The sequence below is a fragment of the Hordeum vulgare genome, chromosome 3H (assembly GCF_904849725.1).
Source record: "Hordeum vulgare subsp. vulgare chromosome 3H, MorexV3_pseudomolecules_assembly, whole genome shotgun sequence".
NCBI lineage: Eukaryota > Viridiplantae > Streptophyta > Magnoliopsida > Poales > Poaceae > Hordeum > Hordeum vulgare.
In genome coordinates this window covers 427,807,318-427,820,663 of record NC_058520.1, presented here as the reverse complement: position 1 = coordinate 427,820,663, position 13,346 = coordinate 427,807,318, and the positions used below count along the sequence as shown (strand labels likewise).

At 43.0% G+C, this 13,346-nt stretch overlaps 1 protein-coding gene across 1 annotated transcript; it reads right to left on the bottom strand.

Moving 5' to 3' along the window:
- Positions 1–11,616: 11,616 nt before the first annotated feature.
- LOC123444095 lies at positions 11,617–12,290 on the bottom strand. Its single transcript, XM_045120711.1, has one exon. The coding sequence runs from the start codon at positions 12,116–12,118 to the stop codon at positions 11,834–11,836; it is 285 nt and encodes a 94-aa protein (XP_044976646.1). The 5' UTR covers positions 12,119–12,290; the 3' UTR covers positions 11,617–11,833.
- Between the last annotated feature and the right edge of the window lie 1,056 nt (positions 12,291–13,346).

The window sequence follows — 13,346 nt, the reverse complement described above, 5'->3', positions numbered from 1 at the left end:
GCCCGGGACGACAAATTTCATATTGCTATGCTTGAGTAGACGGGATTCTGGTTGAGAGTTTATCAGGAGTGATGCGAGAATAATTTAATAACCAAGACCGGTTAAGTCAAGAATTTTCAAGACCTCGTGATGCAATGCAACTCTGGGTGAAGGACGGTTGATCGGCTCCCTGGAGAAACCAGTGGATGACCTGGGATGCTGGAGACGTGCCATGACATCTTGCGAAAAGCTTCACCCAGGCTCAAAGAGACGGACGGATATTTTCAAGACCCAAGGCTTACCTGCACAGGCACAAGTCATTATGGGCTCTGGCTTGGTTGGACAACGGGGCGACTCTGGACAGGCGGTGCTAGCAGATGTAGAAGAACGATAGGATTGGATGGGCACCGACAGGGATTCAGAGGGACCTCTTTCATCTTAGGATTTAATCTCCTTTGATGATCAGCAACTGGTTTAAAGTCAGGATCGGTTTTAATCTTGTGCTGACATAGAGTAGGACTAATACCCTTAAGATCATCAAGAGTATATCCAATAGCAACACGGTGCTTCCTCAGAGTTTTTAGTAACTTGTTCTCTTCGTGCTCTGAGAGGAGAGCACTAATAATGACAGGATATATCTCCTTCTCATCGAGATAGGCATACTTAAGAGTATCAGGCAACTGTTTAAGCTCGAACACAGGATCACCCTTTGGTGGGGGAGGATCCCCAAGCAGTTCAGCACGCAGATTATTCTTGAGAATAGGATATTGTTCTAAGACAATTTTATCTATCTCATCTCTCTCCTCCATATGCGTATCATTTTTCATGCTCAAGCAGATATTGCTCTAAAGGATCCGTAGGAGGTACGGCAATAGAGGCAAGAGCAATGATTTCATCCCTACCAGAAGACTCTCTTTCATGGGATTGTCTTCCAAACTTGGAGAAGTTAAATTCATGAGACACACCCTCGAAACTAACTGTGACAGTCTGCTTAATGCAATCAATGTGAGCATTAACAGTGTTGAGAAAGGGTCTACCAAATATGATGGGACAAAAGCTATCTTGTGCAGTACCAAGGACGAGGAAATCGGTAGGATACTTCCTCTTACCACACAGGACTTCTACGCCTCTCACAATTCCCAGAGGGCGGATAGTGTCTCTGTTAGCTAGCATAATAGTGACATCAATGGGTTCTAACTCAGCGGGTGCAATCTCATCTTTGATTTCATCATATAGAGAACGGGGTATTGCACTAACACTAGTTCCCATATCACATAAACCATGGTAACAGTGATCTCCTATCTTGACAGAAACAACGGGCAGGCCAACTATAGGTCTGTGTTTGTCTTTCGCGTGAGGTTTAGCAATTCTAGCGGAGTCCTCACAGAATTTAATAACATGCCCGTCTATGTCTTCGGCTAAAATATATTTGATAATAGCAACACTAGGTTCAACTCTAATCTCCTCAGGGGGTGCAAGTGATCTAATGTAACCCCTACTTATCATAGTTGGAGCTTTAGAATAATCCTTCTCTTTGGCTATGTTGCTAGCAGGGTATGGTGGTTTCTCAATGTAAGCACAAGGAACAACATGATCACTAAAAAGCAATGATTTTCTCCTCAACTAGATTGGTTTTGGCTATGTTGCTTTCTACAGGAGGATGATATTTAAACCACTTCTCTTTGGGAAGATCAACATGAGCAGAAAAAGATTCACATAGAGAAGCTACTATCTCAGAGTCAAGTCCATACTTAGCACTAAAATCTCTAGAAGTGTTTGTCTCAACAAAAGATTTAACGCAATCAAACTGGAAATTCATACCTGACTCCTTACCTTCCTCCAGCTCCCAATCTTCAGAGTTGCGTTTGATTCTCTCCAATAAATTCCACTTGTGATCAATATCCTTCTTCATAAAAGAACTGGCACAAGAAGTGTCAAGCATGGTACGATCTTCATGAGAAAGTCGAGCATAAAATTTTTGAGTGATGATTTGTCTCGAGAGCTCATGATTGGGGCATGAATATAGCATTTATTTAAGCCTCCCCCAAGCTTGAGCTATGCTTTCCCTGTCACGAGGCCAATATTATAAATAAAGTTCCGATCACGATGTACTAAATGCATAGGATAGAACTTTTGATGAAATTCCAATTTCAACCGATTGTAGCCCCATGATCCAGTATCATCACATAGCCTATACCATGTCAATGCCTTATCCTTCAAAGATAAAGGAAAGACTTTCTTCTTTACCTCATCCTCGGGCAAACCTGCAAGCTTAAATAAACCAAAAACTTCATCTACAAAGATCAGATGCAAGTCCGGATGTGAAGATCCATCTCCTCTGAAAGGATTAGCCAGAAGTTTCTCAAGCATACCCGAAGGAATTTCGTAAAAGATATTTTCAGTAGGTACCTCACGTTGAGGAGAAACTCCTCGTGCTTCCGTTCGTGGTGAAGATACCCCGAACAAACTCCTCAAAGGAACAATTTCCATAGTGACAAGTAACAATAAATTTCAGCACGGTATAAAAATGTTTCCTTACCAAAGGCGCTTCACTCCCCGGCAACGGCGCCAGAAAAGAGTCTTGATGACCCACAAGTATAGGGGATCAATCGTAGTCCTTTCGATAAGTAAGAGTGTCGAACCCAACGAGGAGCAGAAGGGTCTGATAAACGGATTTCAGCAAGGTAATAACTGCAAGCACTGAAAGTAGCGGTAACAAGTGATTGTGTAGAGAGGTGAAACGTAGCAAGCAAAGAGTAACAAGTAACAAGTAGTAGCAACGGTGCAGCAAGTGGCCCAATCCCTTTTGTAGCAAGGGACAAGCCTGAACAAAGTCTTATAGGAGGAAAAACGCTCCCAAGGACACATGGGAATTTCTATCATGCTAGTTTCATCATGTTCATATGATTCGCGTTCGTTACTTTGATAGTTTGATATGTGGGTGGACCGGCGCTTGGGTACTGCCCTTACTTGGACAAGCATCCCACTTATGATTAACCTCTCTCGCAAGCATCCGCAACTACAAAAGAAGAATTAAGACAAAGTCTAACCATAGCATTAAACTAGTGGATCGAAATCAGCCCCTCACGAAGCAACGCATAGACTAGGGTTTAAGCTTCTGTCACTCCATTAACCCATCATCTACTTACTACTCCCCAATGCCTTCCTCTAGGCCCAAATATGGTGAAGTGTTATGTAGTCGACGTTCACATAACACCACTAGAGGAAAAGACAACATACATCATATCAAAATACCGAACGAATATCGAATTCACATGACTATTATTAACATGACTTATCCCATATCCTCAGGAACAAAAGTAACTACTCACAAAGCATAATCATAATCATGATCAGAGGTGTAGTGAATAGCATCAAGGATCTGAACATAAACTCTTCCACCAAGTTATCCAACTAGTATCAACTACAAAGAGTAATCAACACTACTAGCAACCTTACAAGTACCAATCGGAGTAGCGAGACGAAGATTGGTTACAAGAGATGAACTAGGGATTGGAGAGGAGATGGTGCTGATGAAGATGTTGATGAAGATGCCTCCCCTCCGACCAGAGGAGTGTTGGTGATGACGATCGCGACAATTTCCCCCTCCGGGAGGGAAGTTCCCCCGGTAGGATCGTCCTGCCGGAGCTCTAGATTGGATCTACTCAAGTTCCGCCTCGTGGCGGCGGTGAAACCACGAAAAAGCTCCCCCTTGATTTTTTTCCTGGACCAGGACGCCTCATATAGCAAAAGAGGGGGCTAGTGGGCCGTCAGGGAGCCCACAAGCCCCCACTCCGCCACTAGGGGGTGGCGGTGTCAGGGCTTGTGGCGCCCTGGCAGCCCCCCTCCGGTAGTTCTTTCGCACAGTATTTTTTATATAATCCAGAAAAAATCCACGTAACTTTTCACGACATTTGGAGATGTGCAGAATAGTGGACTAGGATTTGCTCCTTTTCCAGTCCAGAATTCCAGCTGCCTGAATTCTCCCTCTTCAAATAAACCTTGCAAAATAAGAGAGAAAAGGCATAAATATGGTACCACAAGTAATATAACAGCCCAAAAAGCAATAAATATCAACATGAAAGCATGATGCAAAATGGACGTATCAATGCGCTCGGTCGTGGAGAAGCGACATTGCTACAGACATGAGGGGTGATTCCAAAACTCGTGTCGAAGCTACTGATGCGAGAGGTAATTCTGAAATTTGTGTCGATGTTACACACAGATGGTATTTCTGTTGACGCTGATGCAAAAGCACACATGAGCGCAACGGCTTGTAGTGGAAACCGTGGCCCTTGTGCTATGTTTGCGACGCATGAAGGAGATGGACCAGAAAGGCCAAAGAATAGCAGCAGCTACCTAGTTCGGGACGAAGCTGCTGGTGGCCTACGTGGAGGATCTTTAAGTGGTGGAACGGATGGGCTTCACTCATCAAGAGAAGTTCCACTAGGCTGCAACTCAGGTGTGAAGGTTGTCGAGCATGGCCGAGAGGGTGAAGGAGGCCAATCTGCATCGGTGCCTAGTTCAGGTGAAAAGTCAGGAAGCTCAACTCGGGTTGGAATTTTTGCATCGCCAAATGAAACGTGCGTAGCAGAAATTTTTCTGTCGCCTCCGACTGTAATGGAGGAAAGGACAACATCACCTACACCCGTACAGCTACAACCGGTGTTAATTTATCCGGTAAAAGTGAAAGGGAGTGGGCGACAATGTCTAGCAAACGCCAAGGAACCGGCGAAATTGGAAGGCGCAAATACGCAGGAGTGTTGGCGTCATGCTATGGCAGAAAAGTTAGGGTCGACCTACGACAACAATGCATGGGATCTTGTGGATCTTCCCAAGGATGATGAAAAAGCCATAGAGCTCAAGTGGGAATTTAAGATCAAGCACGATGCGGAAGGGTGTGTGAAGCACAAAGCGAAGCTAGTGGTTAAAGAGGACATTCAAGAGGAAGGTGTGGGCTTCAAAGAAGTGTTCGTTCCCATTGCACGGATGGAATCGATGAGATTACTCATCGCTCTCGCGGCTCAAGAATTATGGAAAATACATCACATGGATGCAAAATCCACCTTTTGGAACGGTGAGATAGAAGGTGTGTGTGTGAATCAGCCACCGAGCTTCATCGAAGAGGGAGAAGAGCACAAGTTATCGAAGCTACACAAAGTCTTGTATGGGTGACGGCAAGACCTTCACGCGTGGAACATCAAACTTGATCAGACTATGATTTCTCTTGGATTTGAGAAAGCCCCACTCGAGCATGCAATGTACAAGAGAGGTGAAGGAAGGGATCGTCTACTAGTTGGCATCTACGACGACGATCTATTGATAACTGGAGCATATGAAGAGGTGATTGCAAAGTTCAAGCTACAAATGAAGGAGCTTTTCAAGATGGATGATCTAGGTCTTTTGAGTTGCTACCTCGGGCCAGAGGTGCATCAGAAGTCGGAAGGGATCACACTATGACAGAAGGCATACGCAAGGAAGGTACTTGAAAGTTGTGGCATGGAAGATTGCAATTCAATTGACGCTTCAATGAAACCTCGTCTTGAGATGAGCAAGAAGAAGATGGTGAGACTACTCGGCTACAGTGGTGGTGACAAGGAAGGAATTGTTGACGACCGTAAGAGTACCTCGGACGTTGCATATTTTCTTGATGGAAGCATAGTAAGCTGGCTAAGACAAAAGCAGAAAGTGGTGACATCGACTTCAAGTGAAGCAGAGTGTCAAGGTGTGTGGCTAGGAAGGCTACATGGTGATCTCATGGATCGAGATCCGGAACAAGTGGTGTTCAAAGTTGACAGCAAGTCTATTTTTTCTCTACGCGAGGATCCAGTGTGGTGTGACAGGAGCAAGCACATTGATACGATGTATCACTATATGAAGGACAGCGTGGAAGAAGGTAAAACAAAGGTCAACTACATTTGCACCGAAGATCAGCTGGCGGACATCCTGACCAAGGCTTTGGACCGAGAGAAGTTCTTGGAGATGCGAAGAAAGATCGATGTCGGAGCTGTAACGTAAAGATGTCGTGTTTAGGGGGGTGATTGTTGGAATTAAACACGATTCAGTCCCCCATTAGCGGTATGTGTTTGGGTGGCTTTCGTGCATGTTTCCGAACCGTGCTGGAGTTAGTCTCCGTATAGGATTGGTCTACGTAGCTAGCTAGTGCTATTTATATACATGTAGCCAGCCCCTGCAACTTGTACCACCGAGAGTTCAGATCAAAGCAATAGAATTGACACGACCGAGACGGTCCTATAGCAATCCAATCTCCCATGTGTTCTCGCTGGAATAGCTAACCTCTTGTGGTATCCATACGTGCTTTGGTGAATCAATCAAGCTGCTTGCTTATAAATAACTAACTCACTACAGGAACCGAGCATTTTGCCGTCAGGACGCTACAGACGGCAAAGAGCGAATTACAGTCGGCAAAAATTTTGCCGTCAGCCCATGACGGCAAATAATGTCGCCAGACCATGTGCCCATAAAGGGCGTCTTTGCCGTCAGCGCTCGGGACAACAGACGGCAAAATGTTTGCAGTCAGTGAAATTATGTTGCCGTCAAGCTACTTTGGTAGACAGCAAAAAAATATCAGAAGACGGAACGGCCTTGCTAACGGACGACGTTAGCCTTTTTTGCCATTTTCCTTACCCCGTACATGACAGCAAAATATGGCTTTTTTTTGCCGTCTTCCTAACCTATACGTGACAGCAAAATATGGTCTATTTTTTGCCGTCTTCCTGCACATGACAGCAAAATATGACATTTTGTTTGCTGTCATGAACATGACAGCAAAGAGCATAAATAGACATAATTCATACAGCATATATATATAACATAATCCATACATCATATATATAACATCCATAATCCATACATCATATATGTAACATCCATAATCTATACATCATATATATAACATCCTTAATCCATACAGCATATAACACATCCATAATCCATACATCATATATATAACATCCATAATCCATGTCATAATATTTGGCATTACTACATATATATACATCATATATATAATCCATGTCATAATATTTGGCATTACTACATAAAATTTGGCATTACGATAAATGTCTTTATGTCAATATCGTAGTCCAAAGAACATCCGTATGACAACCTAAAAGATGAAGTTATGCACATATGTCAGATTTTGACACACAATAAATAAAGGTTATCCAGTTCTTGGCACACAATAAAATTTGAGGAACACATAGAAAATCTTCAAGCAGGGAGACTCACAAATAAAAAACATAACTGGCAACTGCATGGTGATCGGACATGTTTCATTACAAGTAGGAATAGATTGATAACGATGACAAAAGAAGAAGCAAAAATATAGATGAACCCATACAAAGAGGGCCTGAAGCACTTGCTCACAAGCTTGGATTGGTAGGCACCAGAACAAGCTTGCTCACAATCTTGCTAATAGAGCTAGAAGACAGGAGATCTCTTATGTCTATCGGACGTGGAATTAAGAGAGCTCTTACATGCTGAATGTAATCCGGGTCATTTTGTGTATGATTTTTTCAACAACAAGCTTATCGGATCAGCTACTTCTGCCTAAATCAACCAAATAAGTACAGAGTTATCTTATGTTATTTCAAGGTAGAACCAAGGAGATTATTAAATTATTTCCTCCTTTCTTAACAGAACACGCAGAAAACTGTTTTTCCATGCAAAAAAAGGTATGTTGATTATCTAGGCTTCTCCTGAAGGATATCTATCTACTATTCTATCACTCCTTTGAAGTTATTTCTTTTACTCAGTGATTCTGCTGTATATCAAATTATTTTTTAATTCCAGTAGTTCTTACTTAGTATATGTTCCTTTTTGCTAGACTGGATTGGTGGAAGGCCAATCGTGCTAAGAGCAGACCCAATGTTGGTCATAGAACAAACTTCAATTCAAGACCAAGTTATAACTTTGGTTTGCTTTCCAGAGTTTAATTCTAGTGGAATATACCCCAAAATGGATCCAATGTTTGTGTCACCAAAACTACAGTAAAACTACAATTACCAAATGAACCGCTGGTTTTGGCAAAACAGAGAAAAACTGCAGTTTTGAGAAACCAAAGTATTGATTGACACGCCTTGAAAAATTGAGGTTTTGAATTACCACAGTTTTAAAAAAACCGTGTTGCCAAACTAGGCCTTAGCCTATTTTGATACTGCAATCCGACATCCTACACCCGACCTCTTTTGTCAACATATCTTGCAATGCATGTTTCTGTTCTTTCCAGAAAGTGGATTACCCTCTGGAGCTTGATGTCTATGAATTCTACTCGGGTGAGCTGAAACTAAAAATTCAAATTTTAATTTACCAGCTCCTGTTCTAGACATAGGGAGTTATCTTCTCCTGTGAAGAGTGCAAGCATTTTTTTCTTGTCGGAAGATGAATGGTTTACAATTCCACAAGTAACTAACGACGGTTCAGAATTACGACAATCCACATCCCAGAAATAAGCAAAGTACCAAACTGACAACACCAGCAGATGCTAGATAACACAAGTACTACACCTCCGTCCGGAATTACTTGACGCTCAAACATCCGTTTGAGCGTCAAGTAATTCCGGACGGAGGGAGTAGATAGATAACTATTAAACAAAGAAGCAACTACCATGAGAGGTAAATATTATGAAGAGAAATGACCTTGAAAATATGAGAGATAGAGAGAGAGAGCAACCTGCAACACCCATGTTGGGTTGTACGTGATGGTCAAAGGAGTTGTGCGACAAAGTAGGCGACCACATCCAGCGCCACCGGTAGCTAGTCAGAAGAAACAATAATTAGGCTAAGAGGTTCATCACAATTACTCATTTTCGTATCAGTAAATTAGATAAACACCATATGGCAAAAAGACAAGTTAATGATCATTAAAGTCCGGTAAATACACTATCGGAACAGGTCATTGATTTGCATGAATTTTGGGACTGAGAAGAACCAGGAAGCGCAACTTTGCTACAGGATGGCAAACACATGAGAAATTAGGCAAACTACTAGTCTTCTTCTTCTTGTGGTTTTCTAGTATTTGCGGGTGAGTTCTTGTTCCCTGCCTACTTGCCTGTTGTACCGTAGTTACTGCTCGCTTACCACAACAACTTCTGTTGCATGCAGTTAAGTCCATTAAACGTAGTACAGCTTTTCCCTGTTCTTCAACTTTTGAAACCGTCACGGCGGAATCGGCGCACGGCTCTCCAACTCCAATCCCCGATACGCCATCCGGAGTAGATTCTGTGCGTATCGTCTTCTTGCCGGACGCCGGTTCTTCTTGCTCTTCTCTTCTGAGCGAGTGTTCTTGCCGTTCGGGCCAGCAGCTTCCCGTTGATTTGGTACTATGCGTACATCTCCTCTTTGCTTCTCATGTTTTCCTTTTTTCAAAAGGAGGATTACCTCCGGTCTCATGCATACGGCCCCACATACTCCTTTCTCATGTGAGAACTGAGAACAAGTTCGATTCTTTTATCGCCTAAATAAAATATTTCAATTCTTTTAGGTCTTAGTAGTAGTAGGTTATTGTACCAGATTGTACGGTTGTGGTACCGTGTTTAGGCCAGTAGCATATCGAGATCATCTCTGGCGTTTGGTGGGTGCGGCCAGATTTGGGTCTAAGTTTTGACTTTTGGATGCTTATGGTGCACGCTTCTTCGGTTTGTTTGCGGTTTGTATTGTACTACTACTACTGGTTCATGCAAACTAGTGGTTGGGGCCCGCCATTGCGGGCCTCCTGAGAGATAGCTGGGCGATGCCAGGTGGGAATGCGTCCCCTCTAATTAGTTTTATGTGATATGTGTCATATAGGTGCACGCAAGCAATGATATGGTTTAGTTCAGAGCCAAAATATAGACTATGAAAGTAATGGCAAATGCAAATATAACAATAAGATAGAGCAGTACAAGTGCAATGCACATTATCACGCTTTGTGCGAAAGAGATACAACTTCTGCTAGAAATGTAGCAGCATAAAAATGATTCACGATATAAATTTATGAAGTTTATATCTGGAGATATACAAATGACAACATAACTGGAGTACTAAAAACCTATGAAGTTTCTAGTTGACTCATCAAATGGCTAATACAGACATTCTAGAGTCAGAATTATGCTGAACAGTATGCCATAATAAAATCATCCGCACGTAAGACAAGACTATCTTGGTTTATTTTATGTACCATCTCAGATCTCACAATTTATGCTGAGCACTCCCTACTCTAGATTATAGCAGAATGTGCACATACCTGCTGGATATATCAGCTATCCACGATTTCCCAGTGCCTTGCTTAAGGACCATTTTTAAAAGAATTCGTGGAAAACCTCAAGATTGGTCCAGCCCAGTTTGGTTACACATGCATTCCACTTCCCACAAATCTGGCTTATTAAATTGTCGAGCCACCACTGACGTTTTGTACAGGATATTAGAGATCAATTATATGAGTAGATGTTATCTAGAGTAGGAAACTGAGGATAGATACCCTTCTCTGTTGAGTGTACGCAAGGGCGGCCAATGACAAAACTGAACGGTGTTGAGAAATTGAACAGCTTGGCCAATAGTCTGACACAATTCTTGGGCTCGGCAGCTTAATCAGTGGTGACAACCATCCAGTTCGCTTCAAACAGCTCTCGCATGTCAACAGGAGCAGAGCAATCCTAGTGGATATCAGTTTTCATGAACTCGTGCTTCTAAAGTCATGAGATGCTGAGTAGATTAGTCCAATTCATCTGCAAACACAACAGAGAGCAAAGGAAGTATAAAGTAAGAAAAAGGATCCAAAGTAGAGCAATGCATACTGCAGGCAACTGTACTCAGTTAGTATCATACGTAGTATTAATGCACCTAGATAATAAAGAAGAGACTGAACCTCTTTTATGAATTATTTGTACTGATGAAGGCAGAGTTGAATCGCTCAATTCAAATCCTTTGTAACCTAAAGAGCACTGTTGGTGAATCAGAATCTAACATTGACATTGTTGCGAAATATCATCTAAATCTTGCTTTTTTGACCTGCAAAAAAATGACTTCCTAAATCTTGCTAATTTAATAGGGAATTAACATTAAGTATGATGCACACATGTACAAAACTGAAATCAATTCATATAGTGAATTAATCGTTCATTATTGAACTGGTATACTCAAGAGAAAAGCACCGTATGTAGAGAATGTTGTACCTCACTGATGAAAAGTTAATATGCCACTTAACTGAAGATAAGTCAGTTTGTCCTTCAGTTAAAATGCTATAGATTTCTTCAGTTATATTCTCCTGGTCTTACCATCCATTTGTTAGTTGACTGCAATTTTTTACGAGATAAAGCAATTGTTATAATTTTAGTAGCTTTATGATCCATCGTAGTTCATAAAAAATGGTGTTTAGACTATTTAAAGTTATAACGAACACATGAAATTGTTGTGTTGCCTCGTCACCATTCCCACCCAGATCCTTTTGATTCCTAGTACTGCACAAAGGCATCATCTATCTCCTGTGGTTGTTAAACCCATCACCCCAGATCTATTCCCTATTCTAGAGTTCATACTACCAAATACTCGTAAATCGCAGCACACATCAAGGCCTGAAATCATCCAAACAAAGCAACTAACCAAGAGATGGGACATCACATTTGAGAGATAAAATATCACCTGAGAGGATCCTCCCTCCCTCGATTTGGGGCGCTGCTGCTACTTGTCTCCTTTGTGGACGGGGGCGAGCTGTGGTCGAGCGGACGGCGGCGAGGCGAGGAGAAGTCAGGACAGGGTAGAGCCGCACGGAAGAAAGGGAAGGATGGCTTGCGCGTCGTCCGGGAACACGAGGAGGGAGATCGGCGCCCTTGCACCTGTCTGACCGGCGAACCTCATCAGCGACCTCCTCTTCCCTGCCCAGCCTCGCCGTCCACGACCTGACGGAGCAGGCTGGTCAACGAGCTATGGGGGTGGAGCGAGAGGGGGTGCGGGTCGCTGGCGATGGGGTTGGGGAAGAGCTCGACAGCGTCTTTCGCATCGGCCATGGCCGCCGGAGCTCGTCGGAGGCACGCCGATGGTGGAGACGAGGTCTCGCCCCAAACCCTAGCCGTGGGGGATGGGTTGGGCGCGGGTGTTGGAGGCAGGGAGGGACGGATCTGGCCGGAAGGATTAACAAGCATGGCGAGGTGAACTCGGCAGGGTCCTCCGTGCCGGCTATGGCCGCTGGAGCTCAGTGTTAAGGTCGGCGGCGGCGCCTAAGCCTAGGTCGCAGGAGGGCAGAGAGGAGATGCGGATGCGGGGGAGAGGGGCTTCGATGCGGCAGGGTGGGGTTCCTTTTTTTTATTTTCCAATTACTTTGCCGTCATTTGGACTAAGGGCAGACGGCAAAGCCATGGCACCGTTAACTGCCGTTCGCGTGCACACATGGCAAAATATCTTTGCTGTCATCAATTTTATTTATACACGGTAAAATATTTTTTTGCCGTCATTAGTATACTTTACAGACGACAAAATTATATTTTTGCCGTCATCATTAACTTTTTACAGACGGTAAAATATATTTGCCGTCATCTGATTTTCTTACGGACGGCAAAATATTTCTTTGCTGTTAGTTATTCTTTGCCGTCAGGTCAGTGACGGCAAAATAATCTTTGCCGTCTGCCCCGACGATTAGCTAACGGCAAATAATTTTTTTTTAGGTAAAATAGTTGATTCCTGTAGTGGCTAGCTAGCTTTGCACTACGGTGTATCTCGACGTAAAGATATCTCGTCGAGTTCGGTAGCCAGTGTTGCTTCGCTTCGTCGTGAGTCGTTGCCGTCGCCAGAAAGTACTCGGCGTCGGGTCTGGGCCAACATCTTCCCGATTTTTATAAGCAGCACTTTAGTCCCAGTTTTTGTCTAAAACCGGGACTAATAGCCTACCATTTAGTCCCGGTTCTGGCCATAAACCGAGACTAATACTCCGCGGCACGCCACGTGGCAGTCACTGGATCTTTAGTCCCGGTTTTTGCCCCGAACCGGGACTAATGAGATGAACCGAACCGGGACCAGTGCCCTGGCAAACTGAACCGGGACCAATTGCAAACTGAACCGGAACCAAGGTCTGACATTGCTCCTGGTTTTAGTTTGAACCGGGGCTAATGGTCTTTTCTGATTTGGCCGAAAGACCCATTTTCTACTAGTGTAGGTTGCATGTTTTGAGTATAAAAATTAGAAAGCGGTATAAAATAAAAATTAAAAGAAGAAAAAACGACATATATATGAAGTTATAGTCAAAGGCGATTGTGCAACTAGATGGCAATATTTTAAATTTTAAAAAACTAGTGCTTAATATAAAAATAAAAATAAAAAAGTAGCAAGAATCATACAATTAACAAAGAAAAAGTATAAAAAATAAAAACAAAAACT

What these genes read in the sequence shown, in the direction of transcription:
- LOC123444095 (XM_045120711.1), bottom strand. Translation starts at nt 12,118, where the DNA reads ATGCTTGTTAATCCTTCCGGCCAGATCCGTCCCTCCCTGCCTCCAACA.